The sequence below is a fragment of the Hydra viridissima genome, unplaced genomic scaffold (assembly GCF_058129835.1).
Source record: "Hydra viridissima isolate aposymbiotic clone 2 unplaced genomic scaffold, HvirCarnegie_v1 scaffold_1, whole genome shotgun sequence".
Lineage (NCBI taxonomy): Eukaryota > Metazoa > Cnidaria > Hydrozoa > Anthoathecata > Hydridae > Hydra > Hydra viridissima.
In genome coordinates this window covers 17584580-17603498 of record NW_028324300.1, presented here as the reverse complement: position 1 = coordinate 17603498, position 18919 = coordinate 17584580, and the positions used below count along the sequence as shown (strand labels likewise).

The 18919-nt window shown below is 27.7% G+C and overlaps 1 protein-coding gene and 1 long non-coding RNA gene across 3 annotated transcripts in view; one reads left to right on the top strand and one right to left on the bottom strand.

Moving 5' to 3' along the window:
- Window positions 1–2355: 2355 nt before the first annotated feature.
- LOC149893660 (uncharacterized) overlaps window positions 2356–18919 on the bottom strand; it is a 148964-nt gene continuing 132400 nt past the window's right edge. Inside the window, exons 1-5 of one of the 2 annotated variants that reach the window (XR_016453825.1) lie at window positions 4687–4835; window positions 4494–4513; window positions 4288–4409; window positions 3768–3872; window positions 2356–3635 (exon numbers count right to left, since the gene is read on the bottom strand). This is a non-coding gene — a long non-coding RNA (uncharacterized LOC149893660). The other variant, XR_016453828.1, reaches the window with a different exon arrangement.
- Window positions 8670–18221, top strand: LOC149893663 (low-density lipoprotein receptor-like). The gene is made up of 13 exons (XM_090072390.1): window positions 8670–8789; window positions 9360–9450; window positions 9968–10020; window positions 10160–10273; window positions 10393–11466; window positions 11574–11797; window positions 12284–12409; window positions 12854–13043; window positions 14119–14349; window positions 14710–15092; window positions 15179–15304; window positions 16228–16315; window positions 18008–18221. Exons 6-13 carry the CDS (start codon window positions 11680–11682, stop codon window positions 18219–18221), a joined length of 1476 nt encoding a protein of 491 aa, XP_089928516.1. The 5' UTR covers window positions 8670–8789; window positions 9360–9450; window positions 9968–10020; window positions 10160–10273; window positions 10393–11466; window positions 11574–11679.

Genomic DNA, 18919 nt, shown 5'->3' with positions numbered 1-18919 from the left:
TACGATTAACGCATTTACACGATTTATGAAGGAAAACATGATTACCTTTTATTGTAAATTTTTGTCAGTTAAAATGGTATAAATATATGCAATTTGTTTTTTAATTTTCTCTATTTTATGCCTAATAATTTGTTGTACGTAACTTAGGAGATCTTTTTTTACAGGGGGGGGGGGGGGAGGGGAGGGGATGAATATTGTAGTTTAGCGCATTTGTCAAATCTCGAGTTACTTAAATTTTGTAAGGTGTTTAACTAATTAATTAGCTTAGTTTGCATTTGCAACACTTTTGAGGAAAGAAAAATTCTTATATATGTTAAATTCTTATATACATTACAAACAGAAAAAATTGTTATAAATGTAAATCATTGTTTTACATTTTATTTTTCTGGTAAAAAGTATTCATGGAAAACTTGATAATTCTTAATAAAACTAACTCTATTCTTCTGACCACAATTAAGACAAAAAAAGGGAATGGAGTGAAAAAATATTTAACAGAATTAAATTTCGAGTAACAAAAGGTAAACAAAGTAGTACAAAAGTAAACAAAATTTTAAGTAGCAAATTACCGTTTACTAAAACTATTGAAACGAAGAGGGCATATATGAAAATGGTCAGATTAGTGCCTTATATAGTAATGGTCAAACGGTCAGATATTTTTAGTAAATTTATTTCGTTTCGTGCATTTAACGTTTTAAAGGCAATTTCCTTTTTTATAGGAACATGTATCAACGGGATACCAAAAAATTAATAACTCTTGCATGATTTGCGTTTGCTTTTTATTAATCTTATTAAAGTTCATGTTGTAAAAAACATAGTAAGAATTTAGCCTTACTGTTTCGTCAATTTAAAGCATGATGAAGTGTTATTACTATGTGTCAGTAACTAAAAACTTATTGTTTTGAACTTAGTAATGTCAAGGAAAATGGTTCTGCCTTACACTGATATGACCTATGTCAGCTATAAATTACTCAAATAATTTTAAATAATTAGTAAATTATTTTACCTCCGCATACTTTAAATTTTAATTTAACATATGATTTAATTTTTTCTATTTGAAGGCGTTTTTCTGAAAAGGTATTAGTTAACGTTTCGTAACTGTAATTTGTGGAAAAAGCCCCTATAAATTAAGTAACAGACCGAGCATAACCCGTATTACGGGTTGCTTTTTGCTAGTAATAATAATACTTCTAATAATATTAATAATAATAATAATAATAATAATAATAACAATAATAATAATAATATTAACTAGCAAAAAGCAACCCGTAATACGGGTTATGGTCGGTCTGTTACTTAATTTATAGTGGCTGTTTACCACTATTTAAAGTTGCAAATATTTAACTGATACCCTTTCAGAAAAACGCATTCAAATTTAAAAAATTGAACCATATGTAAAATTGAAATAAAAAGTATGCGGAGGTAAAATAATTTACCAATTATTTTACATTGAGTAATTTAAAACTGACATATATCATATCAGTGTAAGGCAGAACCATTTTCCTCGATACTAAGTTAAACACAATATGTTTTTAGTTACTAACACAAAATAATAACACTTTATCATGCTTTAAGTTGACGAAAAAGTAAGGCTATATTCTTGTTTTATTTTTTACAACATGAACTTTAATAAATAAGATTAATATTAAGCGAACGTTAATTATACATTATTTATTAGTTTTTTGGTATCCCCTTGATACATTTTTCTTTAAAACAGGAAATTGTCTTTTAAACGTTAAATGCACACAACTAAATAAATTTATTTAAAATAACTGACCATTACTATATATGGCACTAATCTGACCATTTTTATATGTATGTCCTCTTTGTTTCAATAGCTTTTAGTAAACGGTAATTTACTACCATTTACTAAAAAATCCTTTTGTTACTCGAAATTTAATTCTCTTAAATATTTTGACACTAATAAAGGACCTCCCTTCCCCGTTTTTGCCTTAATGGTGGTCAGGAGAATAGTTATTTTTATTAAGAGAAGTCAAGTTTTTGATGAAGACCTTTTACCAGAATACCAAAATGTAAAACAATGATTTACGCGTATAAGAATTTAACATATATAAGAACTTTTTCTTTCCTCAAAAGTGTTGCAAATGCTAACTAAACTAATTAATTAGTTAAAAACCTTATAAAATTTAAGTAACTCGATATTTGAAAAATGCGTTGAACTACCCATTTAAAAAGATTCCCTAAATTACGTACAGCAAATTATTAGGCTTAAAATAGAAAAAATTTAAAAAAAATTGAACTAATTGCATACATTTATATCATTTTAACTGACCAAAATTTACAATAAAAGGTAATCAGGTTTCTTTTTATAAATCGTATAAATGCGTCAATCGTAAATAATAAAGAAAAAAAAAATGGAATTATGATACTATAATTACAACAACAAAAAAATAAATAAATAAAACACCATATAAAAACTGAAAATCGATTTACCTATTTATAGTAACCCATTTTGACATGTCAGTTAATATAAACATTTATCAAAAATGAAACAATAAAATCTGTTTCGAAGTACAAAAGGATTAACAATACTATATATATATACATAAAAAAAAACCAATTTAAGATATAAATTGCATTTTTAGCATAATGTTGTCTTGGCTTTCAGTAAATAAATAAAAGCAGTAAGTTCCAATAATGAAACAACCTATTATTCATTTTTTACAATAGTCACCAACATGAAGGTGTCTATTGTTAAAAATGAATATCAACACAAAACATCACAACAATATTACATAACTATAGAATATTTACATCCTTGATCCTAAAATCCAGCGAAAATAACAAACCAAATTAAAATATGAAAGGCAAAATTAGAAAACCAATTTAAAGTTAACTATATATTTATCTTTTTACAAAGTATATAACTACATAAAAGTATATTTGTTCTCATATTTAATATTAGTTATTAATTTACTTCAAATTTAGGACATTAAAACACCCTAGATTTAAAGATCAAGGTTGCATACTCTCTCATACACATTACACTAAACATTAACAGACATTATCATGTTTCCAGAAAAAAATAAAAAAGGCTAGACAACACAACCTAGCTCTAAAGCAGTAAAACCGCCTGGCACTAAATACTGCCAAGTCACACCTCTGCTATAAGTACACTGCTTGGCTGGCAAGGTTATCAATCTTGCTCAACATAATGTCAAGTCACACCAATTTGAAAACATGGAAACAACATAATTTAAACATATATACAACTATAAACAAATATGGATTTATATAACACATTTGATTAATAATCTTTTCAATTTGATGAAGAGTAGCTTGTTCAGCTATTAGAAGTGGGACTGAGTGGTGAATGAAATCTTCCATCACAAAAAATTTGTATGTATTCCAGAGATGTAAAGGATTGTCAAGTTCACAAAAGGTCAAAATAATTGAAAACAACTGTCTAATTTTCTTTGGCATATGTGTTAAAACCGCCTCAGAAAGAGTATTCTGCCATTCAGTGTCAGAATACAGTATGCACATCTTTAACAGTATGCACATCTTGCAACAGACCTTTCAAAACACATGCTTCACAAAACGTTTCAAGGACAATACCATTAACAGTATGCACATCCTCCCAAGATGTTGCTCCTTTTGCTTGCAAAAGTAACAGTCTAAGAAAAAACAATTTACCAGTTGGATTAACTTTATACATTCCTACTATCACCTTATTACCACCCCTTTATCTAACCTTCCATTTACAATGTTTATCATCAAATATAAAGTGATAAGGAATGTCTACATACGAATAGCAATATGCTCTTTCATTTTCAGTATTTAACTTAAACCATGCCATTAGGTGCATATCACGCTGAGCTGCACAATCTAAACCCTTATGTTCTGCTCCTTCTCTAAAATACACAAATTGATTTTCAGGTAGATGTTTACCAAGTCACAGCACTTTAAAAACACGGAAAGAACATAATATAAACATATGTACAAACTATATGCACAATAAATGTGTTTAAATATGTATATAAGGTTAAATATATACTATAATAAATAAATACCTTATATACATATTTAAACACATTTTTAAAACAATTATGTAACACCTATTAACACATACACAAACAGTAAAAAAACACTTTACATTATTATAAAAACACATTGATAAAACAACTATAAAGCACTTATTACCACACACACATACATATCAAAAAAGCATATATGCAAACAATAAACGTGTGCAAACAAAAATTCTAAAAATGACGCAAGAAATTATAAAAAGATACAAAATATATATTTACAAACAATTCTCTTTACCTTCTTTATTTTCTCATAAGAACTGTAATCTTCATAACAACATTTAACCTTTACATACAATAACATGTGGCATGCTTTGTCAGTGTTGGCACAAAATTTTAATTTTTTTTTTTCTAAATTTTCTAAAAAAAGAACAAAAATAGTTAATAGCATCACAGAAAATTTTATGGAAACAGCATTAGTATAACTTTAAATAACATCCATACCCCTATTTTCCTTCTGATAACTAAAATGATAAAAAAAAAACTACTAAAAAAAAACTAAAACAAACAAAATATAAACGATTTAAAAAATTAAAATCCTTTCTACTTTAAATTCTTTCTACTTTATCTAATAAAAACTTAAATCCTTTCTACTTTATCTAATAAAAATGTATAGATAACTATTTATTATAATTACTTCAATTATAATATGATCTTATGATCTTAACGATGGTTATTTATCTTAATATGATTCTTTATGTAATATATCTAAACTAATAATTAACTTCCAAAAGAAAAAAAGTTTTAACTCGCTTAAAAGATCTTTCTCCAATGACCGCGTGCATTAACTGTACGCGCTCTTTCAAAGCCTAGTAACTAATTCAAAGCCTAGTAACTAATGACGAAACGACGTTAAACATTAAACATTAAACATTAAACATTAAACATTAAGCATTTCTCTAGGAATTATATAATGATAATAATAATAATAATAATAATAATAATAATAATAATAATAATAATAATAATAATAATAATAATAATAATAATAATAATAATAATAATAATAATAATAATAATAATAATAATAATAATAATAATAATAATAATAATAATAATAATAATAATAATAATAATAATAATAATAATAATAATAATAATAATAATAATAATATAAATAATAATAATAATAATAGTAATAACAATAATAATAATAACAATAATAATAATAATAATAATAATAATAATAATAATAATAATAATAGTAATAATATTAAAATTCTTTTTCATCTAAATGATTATGGTAATATTTACCTAAAATATATAACCTTGAAAAGCAATTTAAAAAATTTTTTTTTTATTGTTTTAATTAAGCACAAAACCTCCTAAAAACACAATTGTTAGGAACTAATAAACTGAGTCACAATCCAACTTATACTCTAAAAGACTTTTTTTAGCAACTGTCTGAAGCAAAAGACTGGAATTAATTACTTCTTGTTTGATTTTTAGGAATTCTCCAGTTTTTGCACATATTCCTGAAAAGTATTATTTTATTTTCATTGCGAAACTTGGGCACAAAACGCTTTCTTTAATATCACTCTTTTATGGTTGGTATGGGTAAAAACAGTTCAAAATTTAATTTAAAGGCATATGCTTAAAGTAATTTTTTGTTTATTAATTTTGAGTTCCAATGAAAAACTAAAATTCCGCAAGATTCCATGGTAGTTTTAGCATTTTCCCAAGAATAGGTATATATGAAAGCAGAAAAAATCAGTCGCCCGAACTTGCTCTAATTCAATGCACAACCTTTTAACAGAAGTAAAGTGTAAAATTTCTTATTAATTCATACATTTTTCAAAAATTTCATACATTTCTCACACTACACAGTAAAATAAAAAAGTGCATCAAAAAATCAAAGTCGGTTTTTCAGACTGAAGCCAGATTGAAACTTATTTCGATTATTTGAAAAACCATAAGCTTTTTCAAAATTTCCCAAATATTGTGTACACCATTTGATGGTGTGCATAAAAATAAAAAAAATCGTACTTTCAAAAAAAACTCCCATAAGTTTAAAAATTGCGTATTAAAGTCGTCCGTCAAATGTTTGAATTTTTTTTAGCTTGATATTTAATTAAGTATTGTTTAAAAACTTGTTGTGCATTGTTGAATAAAGTGATTATTGAACCTTTTTATACTTACACGATTGATCAAATGATGCATAAAATTGACTGGAAAAAAAAAAAAAAAGTTAATGACACTTTCAAGTGTGCAGTAATCTTTTTTGCTGTCAGCTTTATGCGTCATTTAATCACAATATAATAACACAATATAATACCAAATATATAACAAAAATAAGTCAACATTTTTTGCATAAATCGAGCGAACAAAACAATTAAACTGGAAAGTAAAAAAGAAAGTCGCGTATAAATACTTTTTGTCCGAGCAATAAATTCTATCCCCATGCAATTCCAAAGGTGGAGTTTGTCACCAGGATCAAGAAAGAATTCAAGATCTTGTCAAATGAAGCACTAATCAATAGCTGTATACACACAGAGAAATATAATATAATGTAATTTATATATATATATATATATATATAATTTTCTTTTTAAGTATACTTTGCATAAAAATGCATATATATACATTTATATATTTACTTACATGTTTTTAGTAAACTTGTTAAACATTTTGAAACACATAAAAATGTTATTAAAATGATTGTGTGGTTTATTGCCCAAAAATATATATCTGATTCTGAGAATATTTTAAGGTAATTTATTTCTTAATGTTGTATAAATAAAAATAACAAACACAATGACTGTGGACCTTTTTAATGACAGTGTTAAGCATTATTTATTTTAAGGCATCTAAACATAATCCATTTTTATGAAACATTCTCTCCCTGATGATTGTATCTTTCGCAATTTGTTTTGCATGACGTTTATGTAGCATGCAAACGAGGCTAAAAGAAGAAAATGTTTGTTAAGTTTGAAATATGAATAGTCTTGTTAATTATTGACTCGCCTATTAATAAGCTAGAACTTGCTTATTCATTAGCTAGAAATTTATTAGAAACAGAACCGATCTTGTAATTTCAAGGTTAAGGTATCATGATTATTGTATCATCATCTTCCGGGCAGCCATTTTAATTGCAGAACAAAGTTATAGCGATTTAACACTTAAGGCAGATGTTGTTGAAGTGACAACTGGTGCTGCACTTTTTTCTCTAACATTCTTCTTTTCAATTATTAATATTCTCCCTCATTTAATTTAGTGTAAACTGCAGAAAGTAAACCAATACGTCCCTGCTTTTGCAGCATAAGGAACAGTCTTGCATTTTGGTCCTCTGTCAGCCATACTAGCAACAGTTCTAGTCAGATCATGTTTCTTAATGACTGAGGACGCTGCGGTAAATGGAATTCTAATTTCTTTTTGGATTGGACAGTATGATTTTCCTTGATTTTTTAAATCGAAGAAAAATAAATACGAGACTTCTTTAATGGAAAGACAAATTTGTTTTCTTGATTCAGTTTTGCTGAAAAGCTATATAGCATTTGTTTCTCGGACGAAAATGTTTTTGATAGCTATTTTCTTTTTTATCTTCCAGTTTAATTGTTTAGTTCGCTCGATTTAGGCAAAAAATATTGACTTAGTTGTGTTATTTATTTATTATTATATTCTGTTATTACATTGTGATCAAATGATGCATAAAATTGACTGCAAAAAAAAAAAAAAAAACCAAAAAAAGAAAACATTTTCAAGTGTTCACAACAATCTTTGTTTTGATTCAGAGTATTAAAAATTGATCTAAACTCATCTTCGATGCTAAAAATTGCGTTTGTTGATTAGATTCTTATGACGTTAAGCGGACGGAATTGGAAAAAGTATAGTATTTTGATAAGTTCACAAATCACTTACCTTCACTTGAAAGAGTTTTTCAAAAAGATGGACTACACAAAAAAAAAAAATTACATAAATAATAAACTTAAAAAATAATAAATAAATAGATGTACGTAGAAATCAAAAAAACGTTTGTTTCGATTTTTCATGTAAATTAATTTTACTTAGCATTATTTTCACTAAACAGAGCGCCAAAAGCTTTTGCTACGAATTATTGAAAGCTTCTTGTCTATTGAGGTAAGCGGTAGACCATCCTTCGTCTACTGCTTTATTTTTTACTTCAATTCTTGATAGTTTCGCATACCTGTAGGTCATTAAAAGTTTCTAAAAAAAAACACAAAAATTGCTTTATCTTCTAACTTTAACAGCGTATTATTAGAACACTCGCTAATTGCGCTAATATTGCACTGGAAAATCAATAAGTTAATGCTTCACTGTAAAATGAATGAGCTAAGTTGGGAGATTCCATGTGATTTCTTATATTTCTGGTGAAAAACTCCAAAGTTAAACGCAGTGTCAAATCATTCCTTGAGCCAACCGGGCCCGGTCTCTACGACTGTTTTTGTTAGGCGGGTTTTAATCAAAGTCCTGGATTCGACTAAATAATTTTTTTACAATCAAAGGATGCAATCCGAGGAAAAATCGCTTCTGGATGAAAGGGAGTTTTTTTTATTTCATCTTTTTCTGGGTTTTTTTTTCAATACAAAGGTAACAAATGCGATGTTCTCAATGGAATAAAGCGAAGTAGATGTATTGTTTCGAAAAAAAAAAAAAATTTTCCTAATTTCGCACGTGGTAGTTACATTAATGTTTTCCAAAAAACAATGTGGTTATTTGATGAAATAGCATTGCTTTTCTGCATTTTCCACTGTAGTTTAATGAAAAAGAGCGACGTAAAAGGTTTTTATCTCTTTTTCCATTAGCAGTTGAAAATAGTTTGATTCATTTTATTTATCTAATGATTTTTTTTTAATTCTAAATAAATAAATTAAATAAATTCACTTTCTTAAATAATGATAAGGTATGTAAGAAAAAAGTATGACCTAACAACAATGTTTAACTTAAGAGAGCTTTCATCAAAATTAAAGATTTTATTATCATTTTTGGGACAAAAAAACAAAAACAAAAACAAAAACAAAAATAACAATAAAGCTAAACGAAACAGAATGTTTAATTGTTTTCTTTAAAAAAAAAAAAAGTTCAAAGAAGTAATTCTAATAATAATAATAATAAAGGGAAATCAGCAGATATGTTGAAACATCACCTGTCTTAGCATATCATCATCAATTAAGAACTAGGAGGTGGATCAAATCTAGTGTTCAACAGTTAAAATTTTGCAAAGTAAAGCCTTTGATTCTTTGGAAACTTTTCGTGTTATTCATTAGAAGACTCAGCAAAAAAATTTAATATCAATTTATCTTTTGTTTCAAGCAAAAATTTTTATGTATATTTTTATATATTTATTTTTAGAAAAAGATTTGTGCTTAATTGAAAACTTTTGTTTGAATGGAGGAACATGTATCAATGATACAGAAAGAATTAAAATTTATGATGTTTGCTTGTAAGCTTTCTTAGAAATTGTTTTTTACTATTGTTACATATTGTTTATTAATCTTCGTGTTTTAATTTTTTAACTGGATGTAATAATTCACTTGTTAGAATTTTAGTTTGAAAACAATAGAATGATTGACATTTCAGTTTTTATAATCAAAATTAAACTCATGATAAAAACTTTTTTTTTTGAAAGCAATCACTGCAGTAGACTAGTTAAAAAAATACCAGGAAGAAATTGGAATTTAAGGTTTAGGAACTAAAGATTTTGTGTCAATTTTACTTGGTAACTACTCTCTTTTTACTCAAAATAAAACAAATTCCAAATAAATGTTTTAAATACATTAGTGATAATTTAAACATTAATTAATTGAGAAAATTATTGTTCTATTTTACTACATTTCTATTTACATATTTAAATTCTTTTGTATTAGTCTTATAATAAGCTGCTGTTCATTAGAAGACAAATAAAAGTGAATTGTATGTAACATATCTGTAATATTTTTTTTTTATATCAATGAATGCAGATGTACTGAAAATTATTATGGGTTAAGGTGCCAGTATGATGGACGCTCTTTTGGTAAGATATTTTTTCTCAAAAAGTTTGTAGTTTGTTAAAGGTTTAACCATGTTACATTTAAAGAGAGGTAAAATAATGAAAGAGAGGTTGTGGCAAAAAATTGAAACATAATGTTAGTATGACTAAAGTTTATTTTTAGATGAATGCACTGAAAACCAAATAAAATGTGATGGTGGAAAGACTTGTTACTCCTTGGAAGAGATATGCAATTTTAAGCGTGATTGTGAAGATAGTTCTGATGAAAGAGATTGTCGTGCGTGTTTTTAAAAACTTCTTCAAAATTTTAGTTTCTTTTAAGACAAATCTAAAAAATAAAATAGTCATAATGTGTCATAATGGTTCTAATTTTAAAATGATAGTTTTTTTATTTAGCTGCTGATAACTGCACAGAACAAAATTTTTTGTGTGGTACAGGTATTTGCATAAATAACAAATAGGTTTGTGATGGGGAGAATGATTGTGGAGATTTCAGTGATGAATTTCCAAGTGTATGTGGTAAATGTTTTAACTTTGACATTTCAATTTGTTTATAAATTAAGGGCCTAAAAATAACTCTTAAAGTATGGCAAGCCATGAGCTTGAATTTCCTGTAGTTCATATAGTTCACTGGGTCTGAAGTTGTTAATCACAGGCTTGCATGAGGAAAAAGGGTTGCCTGCTATATGTGGCATACATGGATGATGAAAAAAAACTACCTGATTGCTGCTAAAGCAGGATTCACTGAAATGAAATATTTGATGAGCAGCTTGGTCATAATGCCAAATGCTATTGCCCTGAACAATTTGACCATATGATGTGTAGATTTAGGCGGTGCTCAACTTCACATGTATATATTTCAGCAAAAGACCATCAAGTGGATGACCAGGATGACTCTTTTTTTGTTTGGCAGGGCTGCAACAGCTGCCTTTTGTACCTCCTGAACACTAATGCACACAGCTCAAAACAGTTCACTTGAAGGTCACAAACGTGTGAAAATTATTCTTGATAAGAAAAGATTTTTTATAGCTGGGCGCAGTACTGATTTTGTTTTGGTTGTCAAATCTAAGCACTAAAGACTTTAAATCAGAGTTGTCCTGTTGGCTTTTTTACTTGCAAGAATGAAAGATGCATAAAAGCTACATTTCTTTGTGATGGAGAGGATGATTGTTATGATTTAAGTGATGAAACACCACCAATTTGCCATATACAACCAAGATGTAAAGCAGGAGGTCACCACTGCAAATCAACTGACAGCTGTGTTCCTCAGGAAGTGGTTTGTGATGGTATTGAGGATTGTGAAGATCGCTCAGATGAGCGACATTGCAGCTCTTCGCCTTTATGTCTAGGGTTTCAGTGTGAAAAAAATATTTGCATCAATAAGAAAAAAGTGTGTGATGGATATAATGATTGCTTATTTGGTAATGATGAGTCAAATTGTGGTTTTGTCTGTAAACCTGGTTTTATAAGGTTTGGATTTAGTTCAGTTTCAAAGTAATACTTAGTTTAGTATTGAGAAAATGATTGGATTCTTTAGAAAAATGTTTGGTAATAAAATTTGCATCTTTTTTTTTTAGATGTCTTGATACATTTCAATGCTTCAATTCATCTGTTTTTTGTGATAAAAAGAAAGATTGTCGCAATGGGTTTGATGAGAGTCCATTTTGCAACCAAGACGAGTGCATGATTGAGAACGGTGGTTGCTCTCAGATTTGCAAAGACCTAAATGTTTTTAGGGAGTGCCTATGTTATGAAGGTTACCAGAAGAAAAGTACAAATATTTTGGATCCCCATTGCATAGGTAATTAGTGTTTTTTTTTTCTCGCCTAAAAAGGCAATTGGTATAGATATTTTTTATATTATGAATTATCAAATGTCAATATAGATATTGGTAAAAGAAATTTATTCAAGTTATAGTCAAAATAAATCAATTACTGTAATCATTGTTGTCAACATAATCACTTTTATACCAGTAATTTAATTGAAGTTAGTAATTTTCAATGACAAATCTTGATTAGACTATTTAAGTAATTTATGCAAATAAATAAAATAAAGTTCTATGCAAATATTGTTTTGGAATTGTTCTGTAAACTATGTTACTCATTTAAGTTCTAAACATTATTACATTTATCATTTTTTGAATTGTATTCAAGTATCATCTGTTGTTTTTTTTCTTACACACTTTAGATCTTAGATCTGAAGTGCTGACTCCATTGTCATTCCAAAATTTATTTTCTAAATTCACATTTTTATATTTAGAATTGTTTGCTTTTTATGCTTTTCTTAGATGTGGACGAGTGTTTAGTACTGGGAATATGCAGTCAGATGTGCCGCAACTTTCCAGGTGGATATCAATGTAGTTGCATGAATGGATATGAGTTACGTGATAAAAGATTTTGTGATGTCCCTGGTGGTAATAAAATCCTTTTTTAATTTTGTAAACATTAACCTCAATTCTCTTACAGATTCTACAGATTATCTCTTTAGATAACTAAATGTAATATTTTTTTTTTTTGCAAGTTTTGTTGAAAGATTACAGTTTAAAATTGAAAAATAATATTTCATGTATAGATAATACAACTTCTTGAAAAGTGTAACACTGAAAAGTTAAAGCAATTTAGAGTTTACCTAAGATTTCTGGATTTTTATGTTAAATATTTTATATTTAAATATAAAGATATTTGACTATAAATATATTAAATCTTTCTTGGGCTGGACGAGCAATTTTATGAAATGTATTTCTTGCTCAGAAATCAGTTCTACAGTGTGTAGTTTTCACTGGAACAAACATTCTAGTTGCTCTTTTAATTTAGGATGATCTTATGATTAACTTTATGATCTTATGATTAACTTTTAGATGGTTTCTTTTTGCACATACTTGGTAATAACACCATTGGGGAAGTAATCATGGTAAAAGATAAATACAAAAAACTTGATGAAGATTATCATGTCATTTTAAATAATATATCACTTGGTAGTGGAAGCTCTTTTCATGCAAAGCATAATTACATTTATTGGACAGGCGAGGAGCAATCTGTCATAAGCAGGTGGTTTTTTGTCATAATTTTTTTTTTCAAACTTTAGTTTTTGAATTTATTTCTAGGTTTTTAATAATCTTTGATAATTTTTAATAATTAATAATAGTTTTAATATACTGAATGCAAAAAGTTTTTTAGTTTTTTAATATTTTTAAAATCAAAAGCATATTGCGTTGGTATATTTTTTTTTCATTGGTTTTTTTTTTCTTGAAATCTATGCAAAAAAAATAAAAAAAGGAATGTGGGTGGGGTGGGGGGGAGGTTGGGGAAATGGTGCAATTCTTATGTTTTGGCTTGATGATACCCAAAAACTTTTCCTACATTTTTGTATATTTATATACATATTATTCCTACATACTTAAACTATATTAAGCTTATGATTCCAATTTTCTTATCATCTTTTTGTTATCATGATGGTTTTGTTATCATGACAGCAAATTAAGTTAAGAACTTTTGTATTTTTAAGACCAATAATAAATATTTGAGACTATAAATGAACTTTAAAACCATTTTATGTCATAAAACCTCATTCCTTTTTTTTTTCTTTGTGAATGTGCTTTTTCAAAAAATCTTTTTGAATTCATTTTTTATGGCATCATTTTTAAGATTTGATAAAAAATGAAGGTATTTGAAACGAAGATGATTTGAGATTTCACACCAGTTTTTTCCATATTTGTTAATGTTTTTTTTTTGGAGTAAGAGCCACTACTGAATAGCATCAAAACTCAGTTAGCTAGACTCTAATTAATAGTTTGGACTTTAGTTACAACAATTTATTTAAAAATGCTTGTGCAAACTACTTCATTTGTTTCATTTCTTTTAAAAATAACATCAGATTTTATAGAAGAATGCTATCAAAATAGTATCAGGTTCTATGGAAGAAACAGAGTCTAAAAGTATTTTATCAATTGATTCATTGGAATATAAAATGCTCTGTATATTAACCATTGTAGATAGTAATTCAAATGCTAATTGATCAATCTTACCCTTCAACACCAATACTAATTTTAACAAACTTTTTCTATAGTCGACTCCACGCTTGCACTCTGCTGTGAGATGATTTCAACAACTTTTTTATGTTTAGATTAAATCTTTTAAATACTAACAAGTCTATTTCAAAAAACCTCATGAAAGAAGATGTCATTCAAAATTTTAATGGAGTTTATGCTATCTCAATTGATTGGGTGGGATTAAAGCTTTACTGGACTCTTCCAAAAGATAATCTTATTGAGGTTTCTGAGCTTGATGGAAGTAACATGCTGCAACTTGTGAATGCTAACAAACCTTATGCTCTCGTTGTAGATCCTTCTCCAAGGTGATTTTCCTTTCCAAATAATTTAAAGTTATTTAAAAAAGACATCTCTGTTGCTCTTTTAAATATTGAAGTTTAATTTGGTTATTAAGTTGATATTTTGATTCGACTTTTTGTTTAATATTTCAATTTGATATATGCATATTATATATTATAATTAAGGAAAAGCTGAAAAAGCAAAATGTGAACTTTTGAACCTTGGAACTTTTGAACTATTATCAAAATGAAACTTTTATAACATTGGTTCATTGAGATCCTATGCAAATAACTTATCATTATTTGTTCGCCTTATTGCATGTTTTTTAATATTACAATTTATGGTAGCACTATGCTGATTAATTAATTGATGTGCTTGTTTTGTAGCAAAAGGTTCTTGTATTGGCTTGAAATAGGATTTATTTGGGGAGTAAGCATGGTTGGAGAAAAATCTACAAAACATATTGTTTACAAATCACATCAAGTTTTACCATACACACTGGTACTAGATTTGCCTACTGAGATGATCTATTGGTTTGATTTGAATTATATATATTGTGTTGGAACAAATGGTGAGGATTTTCGAAGGGTGACTCAACGGTTTGAAGGCCCATATACTTTGGGATTGTTTCTTGATGATGTCATATGGATAGAAAAAGATTTTGTGGTAAAATGCAATAAATTTAAAGGGAGTCAGGTCACCAGATTAATTGCCTCGCCATCAAGTGACAGCATCATCTCAGTTTACAATGGGGTTCTTCAACCTGAGAGTATAAAACATACTTATTACGTGTTTTTAAGTTTATTTTTTAAAACTTTCTTGATCTAGCCAAATAAATTTGTTCTTTCAATTTAGTTTCCAATCCATGTGCAAATATTTATTGCAGCCATCTTTGCTTGCTTTCACATAATCAACTATATAGATGTGCTTGCCCTACTGGTATTGAGTTATTGTCTGATGGTTTCACTTGGAACACTCCTGGTACAGTTCCTATATCGTTTTTGAAATAAAAACATAATTAAAATAGAACCATAGTTAAAATTTAAACATAATTTATAATAAAATAAAAAGTTATAAAAAGAATAAGTTTTTGTTTTTATTTTATAAAGATAACTATTTTTTTAAAAATAACTTTGATCTTAACAGTGCTACTATGAAATACTTTTATTTCTGTTCATTATCACCATGCTCACAATTATATTTGTAATAAAACATTTGGGAAGAAAAATAAATATGCAATACATAACTTTGTTGGATTAATAGTAACTTACTTATGGCAAATTTTATTCTCTACAAAACTTGTACTTTGAAGGTTTTAAGTCTAAATATTTATTTTTTTAAACATTTTTAAGAAAAGAGAAAAAGGAAATTTTTCTTTGTGGTAAAACTGTCTAGAACTGTAAAACTCTGTAAAACTTATTTTCCAAAGGTGACGTTTTAGCTGGTGAACATATATTGAGTTCGAGTTGCAACTTTCTTGTGGCAAATTTTATTCTCTACAAAACCTTTGAAGGTTTTAAAAGTCTAAATAATTTTTTGTTTTAACATTTTTAAGAAAAGAGAATTTTTCTTTGTGGTTCAAACCTTAATCTGTAAAACTCTGTATAACTTATTTTCCAAAGGTAACGTTTTTGCTGTTGAGCATATTTTGAGTTGTTACTTTAACTTCTGATAAATATTTTAAAAATATTTATCAAAGGTTAAAGAAAAAACTCAAAATATGTTCAACAACAGGTTGTACTAAGTTTGAATATAAAATAATAATATAACAAATTGCACTTAAAAGTATATCTATCAAAAAGGCAAGTATAAACACCATTTTTTTCTACTAAATACTCTTTATGTTTAATATCTATTTTTCATCTATTCTTTATGTTTAGTAATTTTTTTTGTTTGTTTACCAGATGCATTCCTATGTAAAGAGAATTTCTGTTTAAATCATGGCGTTTGTATAGATAAGAAAGGAAAAGAAAAAGTCCCACCCTTTTGTCTGTAAGCTTCTTCAATTAGTTGTTTTTTTTTGTTCAAAAGATTTTTCATTCCCCAAGAATGTATGATATGGTGTGATTGTTTTCTTTAGATGTAAAAATGGATACGCAGGTTATCAAGTTCCAAAGACTTTTTTTTTTTTTTCAAAAAATGCTAAATTTGGAATTTTTCCTGAAGAAAACTAAGACATGTACCAGAAAAAATCTGCGCGTGTTCTGATGTGGTGTTTACGGAAACCGTACATCATTTAAAATAGCTAATTGTTTTAAAATGTGATTGCATTGATGTTTACAATCATAAGAAAATCAGGAAGTGGAAGAAAAAAATGTTTTGTTAGACGAGATTTTGGTAAAAAGGTAAAAGATGCCTCAGACAGAAAACCGGAGATTTCTGTTCAAACATTAGCGAATAAATTTAAGACAAGTGCTTCCACTATACAAAGAGTAAAGAGAAATTGTGGTTATAAATCTTATAAAAAGAAAAAAGTTCCTCGTCGTGAAGAAAAGCAAGAAAATGTGGCAATTCGATGTTCAAAGCTGCTCTATAAAAAATTATGTGCTAAAAAATCTTGTTTGATTATTGACGATGAAACTTATTGTGCTTCATATTTCCGATCTCTTCCAGGACACCAACATTATTCAGCAATTAATCGCAAGAAACTGAATTCCAAATATAAATGCATTGGAATGCAAAATTTCGCTAAAAAATTCTTAGTTTGGCAAGCAATTTGTGAATGTGGTGAAAAAAGCTCTTGTTTTGTGACTACGGGAACAATGAACACCAAAATATACATAAAAGAATGCCTCAAGAAACGTCTTTTGCCGTTTTTAAGAGCACACACGGGTAACCCGTTATATTTGGCCGATTTTGCATCATGTCACTACTCTGGGACAACTTTAAACTGGCTTAGAGAACATAAAGTAGATTTCTTTGAAAAACACTACAATCCACGAAATTGTCCCGAATTACGTCCTATCGAAAGATATTGGGTTCTTGTCAAAAGAAAACTAAGGTTCAATGTAAAAGAAGCCAAAAACATTAAAGACTTTAAAAATAAATGGATGAGAGCTACCAAGAAAGTCCAGCCGAAGACTGTGCAAAAGCTGATGTAGAGTTTAAAACGCAAAGTGCGTGCGTTCTCACGTACAAAACTTCAAAAACTTTCTTAAGTGAAATTTAAAAATATTAATATATCTAGTTTCAAAATATACATAACATTCAATATTGAAATACAATAGTTAGATAAATATCCTTTATAATGTCCGCGCAGATTTTTTCTGGTACCTATCTTATTAAAATCAAAGTCAAAAATATCCGAGTTGATGTTCTATTGAAAGTATGCAATGGCGCAATCAGAGTTGATGTTCTATTGAAAGTATGCAATGGCGCAATCAGGCTGTGATAACATCAAGAGGTGATAACACTAGTTATTGATTAGTCAAAAATGTTTCAATTTAAGCTGTATTATGTGCATAACAATAATAACCATTTTACTTTATTTTGTTATGTATGATGCCAAAGGATGGGGGATTTTCTTCATGAAACCCCAGGGCGCCAGACCTTATTTTAATCTATTTATTGACTTTAAATGTTGAATCCTTGCCTTTGACCTTTATTATTAATTATTTAAGATTTTATCATATTTTATTATTTTAATATTTTCTATTCATGATCAGTTATTCAGTTATGCATTAGATACATAAACGAAAAAGCCAACACATGCATTGATTTTTATCATAGACTCTTAGCTGTAAAAAACAGATTGCCAAATGGGATTGATAGTAATGCACCTACCAACAGTCAATGTAGTTCCGAAGACGAAACTTTGTTCTATCATTTGCCTGCCATTCAACTGGATTTGGAATGTTCAATATACAGTTTTAAGTTTTTCTTAGCTGTATATGAATAATTTTTTAAAGTTTGTTTGGGGGTGGGAAATGATAAATCTGTAAAGATATTATGCTACAAAGATTTTATACTGTTTCATAAAACATATTATTTCATTTCTAAATAGATTTACACTGTCAAAAACAAATTTTCAAATTCTTTTTCCGCTCTACTCAAAATATCCCTCACACTTAGATACCAGCACAGCGTTTCCGGCTTCACTCCTTGGTGAAGCAGTTCTTGCTCATGAACTGCCTAAAAGTTGTGTGGCATAATAACATTTGCATTATCTTCAACATCATACAACACTGGTGCATTTAATTCTACAAATGTTTGATTTTAGAAGCAAAGAAGCTGATCACATTCATTTCACACAGCAGACAAATTTTACCTCACCATGACTTATTTCTTTTTGTTCAATTGAAAATCTTGGGCCTTGTGTAAGTTGATCATTATTTTCTTGAAAAAAAGAAAATAACAAAAAAAAGACAATGACTTGTGTACTTTACCAAACTAATAATTTGTTTACTATTTATTACAATAATCGTTTATTATTTATAACTTTTGTTTATTATTTATAACATTCGTTTATTATTTATGACATTCGTTTATTATTTATAAAAATTTTTTCTTCTTTATTTCAGCATTTGTTTATTATTTACTAGCAGGGGTACCCGACGCTGTCCGGGAATAAAGTTAACCATTGAGCAAATCAGATAA